Source organism: Danio aesculapii, chromosome 2, assembly GCF_903798145.1.
Source record: "Danio aesculapii chromosome 2, fDanAes4.1, whole genome shotgun sequence".
NCBI classification, from domain to species: Eukaryota; Metazoa; Chordata; class Actinopteri; order Cypriniformes; family Danionidae; genus Danio; species Danio aesculapii.
Window position 1 is genome coordinate 43415434 of NC_079436.1, and position 12131 is coordinate 43427564.

Consider the following 12131-nt stretch of genomic DNA (forward strand, 5'->3'; position numbering starts at 1 on the left):
GCATTTGTTCAGCCCAACACAGGATAGAATTCTCTCACTGAACATAAAAAATATAAATAAAGGAATGAAGGAATGAATAAATTAAAAAACAACCAACCCCATGGCATTTATATGAAGTTGATATTGTGATACATTTCATGTAAAATAAATTTTTTATTTTTTTTTAAACGTTTTTATGAATGTTTATTTAATAGTTTTATAGAATGTTTTAGTTTTTGAAAATAAATTAATTGCATTGGTCAGGCCCTCTAAAACCGCCCCATAGTCTAATGTGGCCCCTTGGAAAAATTAATTACCCACCCCTGGTCTAGTTGGTTAGGTGTGTGCCACACATAGATTGACTCCACACATCACCTCTGGTCGGGTTAATGTCAGAGCTCGTTGGCCGGATTCAGCATGTAGAATCTGTGCCGGCCATCAGGTGATGAAAGTGCTCTGACTCATTGCTAAATAACCAGGAGTATGGTTCTAACCACGTGTGTGACATAGTGAAGTGACGTAGCAAGTAAATAATTCAAGCCAAGAAGGGTCACAAAGAGGCTGGCTACAATTTTGCTACATTTTTCAGATATTTACAAATTATGTATTGTGATGTATTTGCTCATATTTGCATGAGCAAATCCCTTTCTGGTGAGTGACAATTACTGTGATAATAGTACTAATTGCTGCTTTGTTTACACTTTATCTGTGTGCGTCAGAAGAATCCTTTGCTGAACGAGAAAACAGATACTGCCCCCCTGTGCAGAAAGACATGCCATCTCAGAACGCGGCACTAGTTTCAGTCAGCTGTGATCCGTTTGGTGTGTTCACACACAGCTTTTTGGTCCAGACCAAATCCAACATGAGGCAACAATACAATTGGGTTTCATTAAAAGTTGTCAATACATGCTAGCTGTATGGCGTCGGCTTAGTGTATCCTGGCCCTTAGAGTTAAAATGTTCATTTAGGCCTAAAACTTTACCTGATCAGAAATCAGGAAAATCCAAAAATCTTTAAAATCCATGTTTCTCATTTCCAAAACATTGGTCTTGTGAGTCAATTACAACAGGTTAGCATAATAGTTTAAGCATGAGAAGTTGACAAACCATCTTTGAATAATGATTTTTTGTTTTACAGCAGGCTTGCTTAGTCTATACTTTTAATTAGGCAGTTCTCAAGGTAAATTTTTAAATGTCTTGTGCTGGAAAAAAATGAGACATCTGGTCACCCTATTGCATACGAGGCTATAGAAAATTCTGATTGGGCTACAGCCACCCTGAACTCCCGGTGTAGTGCCATTTTGAACACCAGCAAGCCAAAGAAAAACTATTGACATGAGAAAGCATAATGAAAAGAGGTGTTTCCCAGCATTAGGGCACAAAATTAATTCTCCAGCCAATCAAAAGACCCCTCCTTCCGTACCCTTTATGTTAACCCGACCCCGACCATTGAGAATAATGAGAATTTATTATCATGAAATGTCACAATGTGAAATGAATGAATAAACAGGCTTCTTTCATTATGCAAAACGAAATTTCTTTTCATCTTCTTTCTTTGTTATTAAGGAGTAAAATGTGTCCCGGACAAATTTTCATCATCATTTTTATGTTTTTTATCAGATTCAATCGTGCATGAAAAAAAACCCTATCAGGATATTAAACTGTCCTTTTGTTTTTCTAGCCATACGTGACTTTGGAATATCAGGTTTGGCAGGAGCTGATATCTGGGCAGACTACCTCTCTAAATCTCTCCGTCTCTCTCTCCCTCTTTCATTCTGTCTTTCTCACTCAGGCTTGCAGACATCTCTGCGTTCAGGGGCCCGAGGCGCTGTTGAGCGTGGCATCATAAAACAGGCGGGCGAGGAGAGAGAGCGAGTGTTTGTGAGCAGATTAACACACTGTGTGTTGGGGGATTTCAGCTGCTCTGGCTAACACACAGTCAGTGTCTGATTGAAAAGCCCATCCGAAGCATACGGACAGAGTCGGAGTGCACTGTAAGCTGCAGATTCATGTCAACAGTCTTTAGCCTTATTCTAAATCTTAACCAGCTGCTGGAACTTGTCCTGGAAAAATTATAACAATATTTGTGTGTGCTCGCGCATGTGTGACATCTCTTTATCTCCTTGTTAAAAGCTTGTCTGCATCAGTAAGCAGTTGTGCTGTTATCTGACCAGCTCTTGTGTTATCAGCAGACATTCATCATTATGACACTCACGCATGCAGCATACATGTAAAATAGAAGCATAGTGCACTTGAATAGTAGCCTATTAATTATAAAGCTTCTTTACTTGCATCTGTGGTTCTCTTTCAGTTCCCATCAAATCAAAATGCATGTTTTTTGGCTTTTGTTATAAATATGGTGGCTTTAAAGAGATTCTCTAATTGTTTCTCCCTTTACTTGTTTCAAACCATAGATATATACACTAGATATCGCATACAGGCCCAGAGCATGCGTCAATAGTGCGGCCACATAAGTACAGTGCTCCCAGGACAAATGTCATTTAACAACACTCAGTCAAGACGAAAGCCAATCTGAGGATGCTGGAAAACAATGCACAAAGGCTGAACATATCAGAGGTAAGATTTTGTTTTGTACGTTATTGTATGTTATAAACTTTTGTGCTTACAAAGATCATAGATATATGCATATATGTGTATATATCTCTGACTCTGGATGGCCAGTCATCCACTGCACCTTTGTCACACATGCATTTCAAAGAAGCGCTCCCCTGTACTAAAATGGCGGCTCTTTTGACGCATTCCTTCCAAAAGACATCAATAGTGGAGGTGACATTTAATGTAAATATCTATGGTTTCAAACCTTTACGAGTTTCTTTATTTTGTTAAAAACAAAAGAAGATATTTTGAAAAATTCTGAAAACATTCCTCTTCCATAGTATTTGTTATTCCTCCTATGGAAGTCACTGGTTACAGGTTTCAGATTTCTTCCAAATGTTTAAAAAAAGAAACGTATAAAGGTTTGGATCCACTTGTGGGTGAGGCAATAGTGAGCAAATTTAAATTTGTGTTTAGAAAATATTTGTATCTTTCTCAGCAAGCATTTTTTGTTTTTAAAAGATTTCAAATAAATGTCTAATAGACATCGAAACATAGTCGTCTTGGCTAAAACAAGGCTAAATTTGAAATGAAAAATGTCTAAGAATAGGCTAAAAGTAGACTAGTCATCAAATAAACAAAAATTAATGACTTCACGAGTAGATTTGACAACTAGTCTAGTTTTGAGCTGTTCTTAGATGTCTATTAGATTTTCACTGACAGCCCAAGTTTAGCCTTGTTTTAGCCAAGCTGTCTACTTTTAGATGTGTTTTAGACGTCTATTACACACAAAATTGTTTACTGGGTTATTTCCACCAGTATGGATCAGTCATTTTATTGTATCACTTTGCACCTCACTTTCTCATCATATTTTCTGTCCAATCGAATGCTCTCTGGAATCAGAATATTTCTGTAAAAGTGATGAAAATATAGTGGAAGGGTCTTGACAAAATCCACACACAAGTAGTCACAGGAGATGCATTTAAATGCATGCTAATACCAGGTGGAAACTAATGCGTCTTGGCTGACCGCTTGTGTTCGGATCACTGAAAATGCATGTTAATACCAGGTGAAAATAGAGCCTTATGCACAGTAGAGGCACGTTAAAAGAAAATAGAGCCCCTTTAACATCAATAGAGCCTTTTTTGGTGGAATTTTTTAATGGACAAGGGAATTGTTTGGGTGATGAAAAGTGTTATGAGTGTAATTTGGGGAAGATGGAAAAACGTATGATAGAACACCTTCTATAGCTCAAGAGTTTTTTTTTTTAAGATATGATCATCGTTTTTAGAAAAGCAAAACATCTTTTAGGGAATCACTGTGAAAACACGCTTCTGAGATATTTCAGATTTTATGTATAACTCACCCATTAATCTTAAATTGCTCAGTCACCCTCGTGTCTTTCCAAATCTGTTTGACTTTCAACTGTGGATATTAAAGGGCACCTATGATGAAAATCATCTTTTGTAAGCTGTTTGAACAGAACTTTGTGTAGGTATAGTGTGTCCACAGTCATATTGGAGGGATAGAAACACAATAAGTCTCTTTTTTTAAAATAGGATCCAAATCCCTCCCATTTTGAGGCCAACCACAATATGACGTAGGAGTGCGAATATGACCGAATTGATTGACAGCCGTGTATTAACATGTCTCCGTAGTAACACGTATAATCATATCCGCAAGACAGGACATGCACAAAGCAACTTGGATTAAAAGATCTGTTCAGCTCGCTGTGATCCTCTGCACCTCAAGAATGAGTTTTACAAATTTAAAACGTTGTTAAAACGTTCAATGTTCAAGTAATTTTATCTTTATTACCACAGCCACATAATATCAGTACAATTATAAAAGAAGATGCTTCAATCCTAATTTGTGGACGTTAAATCAGGTTTGTTTTGTACATTATTATAATGGATATCCACACAGCAGTGTATATTAACGTGTATCCTGTCACATTTGCCATGCAAACAGTGCAAAGTTAAACGCGCGCATTGTTTGTGTGTGTCTGTGTGTATGTGCTTGAACTTTGTAACAACATTGTGTGTGACTCATCGCAGAAAGGCTTGAATTAAATCCACAACAAATATATCAAATAATCATAGGTAAAGTTCTTACTGTAGTATTTCTCACAAACGTTACATGAGATCTGCTTGCTTCATGTCTGTCACTGTGCTGTTTATCGGACAGAGACGGAGACACACTGATAGGCACGTGAGAACGATGAGCGAGGAAAATTATCATTTATGACGCAGGCAACAAAAACAGCTACAATCTGTTCAGAGCAGAAAATTCTAAAGTTCTGAAAGGTATAATCAATAATTTGATGGGTGTTTTGAGCTGAAACTTTACAGACACATTCTGGACACACGAAAGACAGCTTAAATCTTGAAAATGGGGTTAAATCGGTGCCAAAAAAACAAAAAAAAATGTTTTTTTCATGCAATGAAACCCAACAGAGTTTCATTCAAACCATTATTTTTTGTATATTTGAAAATGGATTCAATATTTTTATATGTTTTTTATTAATGTGTATTTAAAACATATTAAATGTACTATATTTTTACACAGAAGGCAAAATGCATGCGGATTTGGAATAATACTAGGGTAAGTAAACTATTATAATTAAAGGATCACATCATTTTTTATACAATAATTAGCTGTTCATTGCTACATTATTTCCTTCACTGAACCATGGTTCTATATTATAAAAACATGCACTTAAGCATCTTCTGATTGGTTAATTGCATTTGCTCCGTGACTTCAGAGGCATGTCTTTTATTAACTGTTCAGTTATCTCAGAGAATTATTTGATTCATTATCACCAAGGGCTTATAACAATCAGCGTCTGCCACTGGATAATGAGTGAACGAATATTCTATCATCATTTTCTCATCCTCCCGTTACTCCAAACCCATATGACTTAATTACTTTCTTTTGAGGAACACAAGAGCAGATGTTTGGCCAAACGTCACAACTGATTATGAGAGCTGCATAAACGCTGGAGATACTGTCGGTTTTGATGTATAATAACACAATCATAAGACTTTAGATGACAAGTCATAAGCAGGACTTTTTTGTACATTTAGAAAAGAGCAGTGTGAACATTCTTCTGTAAATCTCCTTTTGTGTTGCAAATGGATTTGAGATGGCATAAGACTGCCCCTTTATAAAGACAAAACTTTCATTATTGGATGAAATATTCCTTTAAATGGTAGTGGATTAGTACTGAGATGAGGGTCAGTGCCACTCTCTGAACTCTTTAATAGCCATATATCCATACCTCTGTGAACAGACTGTACTGAAAAAAATGTTTTGCCTCTCTCTCTTTCTCTCTTTCTCTCTCTTTCTCTCTCCCAGTGGATGATCAGATTGCAGCGCTGGCTGCTCTGCTGCGCTCTGAGCTTGAAAGTGACTACGTGCTACACATTTTTATGTCACTGTGTCACCAGCCAGAGAAACAGATTCCTGGAGTTGGCGCGCACTCCTAATCCTTATTGCGATGTGCACAGACACATTATGCGAAATGAGTTCCACACAGAAGTCTTACAGAAAGCATTAAGTTTAATAAATAAAACACAAATGTTTTCATTGGTCACAGGGTTATGTAAATAACGGGTTTTCTTTCTATAATGTCTTGTTTTGTTAAAAACCAATTCGTTTTTTTTGTTGACTTTAATACGCCTTATAAGTCATAGTCATTTAGGAAAAAAATCTGCTTATTTAATAAAGAATTAAACCTATTCATTTTTAGACAAGACAATCCCAATGTTTTAACTTCAAAAATAGTAAAGACATTAAGGAGTAGTTAAGAAAAACTATATTTTGTATAGTTAATTAGTGGAATATCCCAATCTCAGCAAAAATAAATAAAATAAATAAAAATAATTTGTTATTCTGAGTTGTCATTTTCTTGAAAAGTTTTCTACAATATATGAACAAATGTTAATTAGATTGATGGGTTGACGTCAGAACCCAACGTCAGGCTGACATCAATGTCTAACAACCAACCTAAAATTAACCAAATAACATCGTCTAATGATGTTACAGCTTGACGTTGTGTGGACGTTACCACTATGACGGTTGCCATACCTGACGAATAAATGTCAGTATTTGATGTCAATATGATGTCAATAAGATGTTGGCTTGATGTTGGATTTTGGTCACTTTCCAAGACAACCTAAAATCAACCAAATATCAATGTCTTTTGATGTTGTTATTGGACGTTAAAATAACATTGTCCTTAGACACTGGCTTGAAATTGAATTTTGGTCACCTGACATCACAGCCGAAATCTAACCTAATATTAATGTCTTATAATGTTGTGTACATGCAGGGGCGTAGTGGACATTTTAAAAGTGGGGGGTCAGCTGTATGAAATACAAAAGTTTACATTCTTAATTACCTGTTTCTAAATAGTCTGTCTCTAAAAGTGAGGGGGACATATCCCCGGGTAGCACAATCTCCTCACAGCAAGAAGGTTGCTGGTTCAAGCCTCGGCTGGATCAGATGGAATTTTCTGTGTGGAGTTTGCTTGTTCTCCCAGTGTTTGCGTGGGTTTCCCCCACATGTCCAAAGACATGCACTATAGGTGAATTGGGTAAGCTGAATTGGCCGTAGTGTATGTGTGTGAATGAGAGTGTATGGATGTTTCCCAGTGATGGGTTGCAGCTGGAAGGGCATCCGCTGCGTAAAATATATGCTGGATAAGTTGGTGGTTCATTCCGCTGTGTTGACCTCAGATTAATAAAGGGACTAAGCCGAAAAGAAAATGAATGAGTGAATGTTTTGTGAACACTTACATTGTCTGTTGGTGCTCTTGATTTGCCGGTTTCAAACTGAGGAATTATTATTTTTGGCGCAAACATGCATTCACAATGGTATGAACCATTATAGGGGAGGTCAAATGCATATTGAAGTTATCTATTATTTTAATTATTAATATTATTTAAGATATAGATCAGAGCAAACTATTTTTTAACTATTAAAGGACAGAACCCCATCCACACCCCCACCCCCCATACATCTTTTTTGATGTCCTTCAGGAAGGATCAAGCATTAATTAGGAGGGTCAGACCCCTATCCCCCCCCAACCCCCCGGGAATTTGTAATTCACATTCTGACTTAGAGTAAAATATTTAACTTATAACGTTAGTGTTTACTTAAACCTTATTTGAAAATGCTGTTATAAAACGGGCGCGTATACAAACATACCTCAACTTTTTTGGTTTGACTTCTTATTAGGTTGTCACGTTAATTGGAGGTACCAAACCCCTCATTTTTCTGCACTGCGCTCCCACGCAGAGGAGCGCGAAGTCTCTTTGCTTTGGCCCCCGGTCTCTGTGTCTGGTTGGCAGAGAGAGACAGCGCGTCGGTCTCTGCCTGGAAGGGGTGAGAGGGTTTGCTCGTTTCCAGTCCTGCCCATTTTCTCTCAAGGAGGAGGAACGGGAGCAACCAGTGCTGCCGAGAGTTTTGACACCCACAGTCTTCATATCGGATGCTGACACCTTCGCACTAGTGAGAACCTGCTAAATATACCCAGCAGTGCCCGTGTACGCGCTACACAGAGGACGGAAATCAGTCGTATATTAGGGAGTGACCCGACCGCTGAAGCGCCCGCAGACACCGAGCCGAGCCCAGGACTCGCTGTCAAGCATCTCCAACACTTCGGATTATGAAATTGAAGCAAGTACAGCAGTGACGGTGACTCTACGAGAATCTCCCGCTTTCCAGGGCTGTGAGTTTTCATCTTCGCGTTATGGAAGAGGACACCGCGGCTCCCTGGCTCTGAGTGACAGGATCTTTCCACAGCTTCCCAAAACTGCTGGATTCAACTATAATTATTTACACTAATTGCTGGGGATATATCTGAAGAGATTTTGTTTGAGGATGTATTGGTGTTGGCTCTGTGTGACTCTAACGGGATTGTCCGTGGCTCGCGCTCTGACGGGTGAGTTGGTCATTGTGGTGATGTGTTTTCGGTGTTCTCGGTTTCTCTGCGCACCGGAGAGCTCTGTTACGCTGTTTTTACTGCCGTTTGATGCTCACCTGTAGGGCTGCTGTTTCTGAAGGTAAAGATAGAAAGCGTAACTCATGCGGTGAGAGGTTTAATTAAATTATTCCAGTAAATTCGCATCAGATTATTAGTACAGTAAAAAAGTTTAAAAATAAAAAAACTGTCATATGGACATTTGCCTTTTTAATCTGTTCCTTGAAATTTCGTTGGTTTACTATGAAATCAGCTATTGATCAGGTTGATTTGATGATATTAGTACTGCTATTTGAATAAATATTTCTGGGTGAAGTTTTTTTCACAAAATACCAATGTTTTTGTAGAGAGATCACCTCAAGACAGACAGACAGACAGACAGATAGATAGATAGATAGATAGATAGATAGATAGATAGATAGATAGATAGATAGATAGATAGATAGATAGATAGATAGATAGATAGTCACCTCTTGTTGGGGTTTATTTTTGTTTATTCTTTTGATTATTATTCATTATTAATTTTGTACATTTTTGGACGAAACATGCTCCGTATATTGTGTGTGAGAGAGATACAGAGAGTGAGAGAGTGTGTGTTCGAGAGAGAGAGAGAGAGAGTTGTTTGGGTGTGTGTTATCAAACTCAAACACCCAAGCACAGTGGCATATCTGCCCACCAAGTCTGCACACCCATGCAGTGACCCTTATAAGTCCACGGCCTGCCTGCAGTGTTCAGCTCAGATACATTAATCGATTTCACGGCGCACAATCGATCCTCTGATTCAAACGATTGTCGAACAGCGTGTAAGACTATCAAAGCACGCTGTGTTACATTTGTGTAGTTTATTTATTCATTCATTCATTCATTTTCCTTCGGCTTAGTCCCTTTATTCATCAGGGACGCAGTGGATGCCCTTCCAGCTGCAACCCAGTACTGGGAAATTATTGTATAAAAATTATTACTGTATTAAAACCACACTGAGTTTCAGTTGTTAAACGATAAATGTGGCACTCAATAATGTGGTTTTAAATGTGGTTTTCAGATCGTCCCTGTGGTGGGAAAATCACAATCACCAGTGCTGGGTATGTGACTTCTCCCGATTACCCGACTGGATACCCAGTGAACAAGCAGTGCACATGGCTGATCCAGGCTCCTGATCCACAGCAAAAGATCCTCATCAACTTCAATCCACATTTTGACCTGGAAAGCCGGGAATGCAAGTATGTATAACAAACTTTTCAGTCCTGGTGGATCTATCATTTATGTCATCACAAAAGTCCTTTGTGGAACAAGTCTGATTGTGTTTTACTGGCTAGCATGCACAGCCTCTATAGCAAGGGTGGCCAAACTTTTTCTTATGAAGGGCCAAAAACCAAACTTGATTGAGTGTGGTTGGCCGAAGGTAAATATACTAAACTCTATTACACTAAAGTCACCATGCGTAATTTCCTAATGTTTTTAATATATAAAATAACTATAAAACATTGCTTTATATTAACTAATGCATTATATATTTAAAAAATCATAACTGACTTATTACAGTAAAAACAAAGCAATCCTATTTATAACAGAATGGAGTTACACTAGTCAGGCTGCACCTTTTTTTGCCTCGATTTCCTCACTGCATAGTCCTCGCTCCGTCGAGTGACTGTATATGTTTAAAAATCTGATTTATTTTACATTTAATCGAAAGGTTTTATTTTACATTGATTTTCATGTAGCTCAGCAATAAAACAAACAAACTTAAAAGGTTGCATTCAATTAGAAATTACTATCTCTGTTAAAGGCATTCGCCCCTACCCTCCCTACATTAGCACTCTTCTCAGATAGGATGGTGGGCCAAATCAAAAGTTACTATAGGCCAACTTTGGCCTGCGGGCCCTAGTTTTGGCATCTCTGCTCTATAGGGTTGTAAGTCATATAATATCCTGATAATGATATATACAGTTGAAGTCAGAATTATTAGCCCCCCTGTTTGTTTTTTTCCTAATTTCTGTTTAACGGAGAGATTTCTTCAACACATTTCTAAACATAATAGTTATAATAACTCATTTCTAATAATTGATTTATTTTATCTTTGCCATGATGAGAGTAAATAATATTTAACTAGATATTTTTCAAGACACTTCTACACAGCTTAAAGGGACATTTAAAGGCTTAACTAGGTTAACTAGACAGGTTAGGGTAATTAGGCAAGTTATTGTATAACAACTTTTTCGGTAGTAGTTTGGTAATACTGTACATGCTTCAGTGAATCAAATTTATGAATGTATTTAAATTACATCTCATTTATAAATAAAATGTATACGTTTTTAGTCTTTTGAAGGATATTTAGTAACTGTTTTAGAGGTTGCTGTAGGTCAAACTATACAAATGATGTGTCTAATATTTCTTTTTTTAGGCTACATGCAGATTTAAACACCTATTTCACAAAATAAACGTGTTTTGTGAATATTTAAGATGTCTTTCAGTGCTCTAAAACTGCTAGTTTCAGACAATTGAATCATATTTTCCCTAGCATTGATTGGTGCGATTATGCACTCACAATGGTATGAACCGTTAGGGGGGGGGTTAAATGTATATTTAGATTAAACTTTTTTAATTATTAAGATTTAAGATATAAATCAGAGATCAGAGAAAGCTATTTCTTACTATTAAAGAGCTGACCCCCCCCCCCCCCATTCATTTTGTTTGATGTCCTTCAAGAGGGGTCAAGCATTAATTGGGGGGTCAATCCCCCCCAAACCGCCCTGTAATTCACACCCTCATTATTGAATTGCAAAATGTAAACATTATAACCTTCTCACGATGCTGTTATTCATGTTTCTGTATGCATCCCAGTCATGGCATGTAATATTGCGCTTATATAAATTATGAAAAAGTACTACTGTAAACAATGTATTTTGTGACACCGCAAAATAAATAGAATAGAGCATAATATGAAATGATAGACTTTTGATTTTCTCCATATGATACATATTGTCATTTTGCACAGCTCTATTGACTTGAATGAGAAAAGGCTGGATTAAGCCGTTGATTTGTATAACAGAAAACCAGATGAAATGAAATTCCTCTACAAGTGCTCTCATATTATCTCTGATATCCCAAAACATCTACCTGGTTGCAGAGGTGGAGCCGATCGCTCAGATCTTGAGGTGTGCCACCTGTTGGTTGAAGATGAAATATTTCTTATTTATGGGGCTAAATTTAGAAGGAGGTGAACTAGATCTGCTTAAGAACAAACGTCCAGGCCTATGATAATGGATCCGCATTTATCACTCAGAGGGATGTTCTTCCTGAGGAAAAAAGGGGGATGGTTTTCCCAAGAGGAAATCTCTCAGAATGAGAGGAATGCGAAGAGGGAAAACAGAAAAGGCACACACATGATCAGAGGACTCACTGTTTGCTGGTTCATTTTCATCAGTTTGATGAGGCTTCCAGCATCATGAGTAATTAAGCTGATTGTTTCCTTAACGAGGAGGCTGACAGGCAATGCCATTAAATGATAGTGAGGTCGGAGGCAGTTGTTATTGCGTTTCGGTGTTTTAGTTAACAGCGTCAGCACTCAAACACTCGCAAGGCTTTGTTTAGACTGAATCTCATAAACGTGA

The 12131-nt window shown here is 37.6% G+C and overlaps 1 protein-coding gene and 1 long non-coding RNA gene across 2 annotated transcripts in view; both read left to right on the plus strand.

Moving 5' to 3' along the window:
- The first annotated feature begins 906 nt into the window (after positions 1-906).
- On the plus strand, positions 907-6341 carry LOC130246916 (uncharacterized). Its single transcript, XR_008839471.1, has 3 exons — positions 907-1972; positions 2393-2555; positions 5892-6341. It is a non-coding gene; the product is annotated as an uncharacterized LOC130246916 (long non-coding RNA).
- A 1618-nt stretch (positions 6342-7959) lies between these two features.
- The window catches only part of LOC130246906 (neuropilin-1a-like), a 52849-nt gene continuing 48677 nt past the window's right edge, over positions 7960-12131 (plus strand). The window contains exons 1-2 of the mRNA XM_056480078.1: positions 7960-8481; positions 9563-9740. Of these exons, the coding sequence (XP_056336053.1) occupies positions 8421-8481; positions 9563-9740 (239 nt within the window). The 5' untranslated portion in view covers positions 7960-8420. The remainder of the gene's footprint in view (positions 8482-9562; positions 9741-12131) is intronic.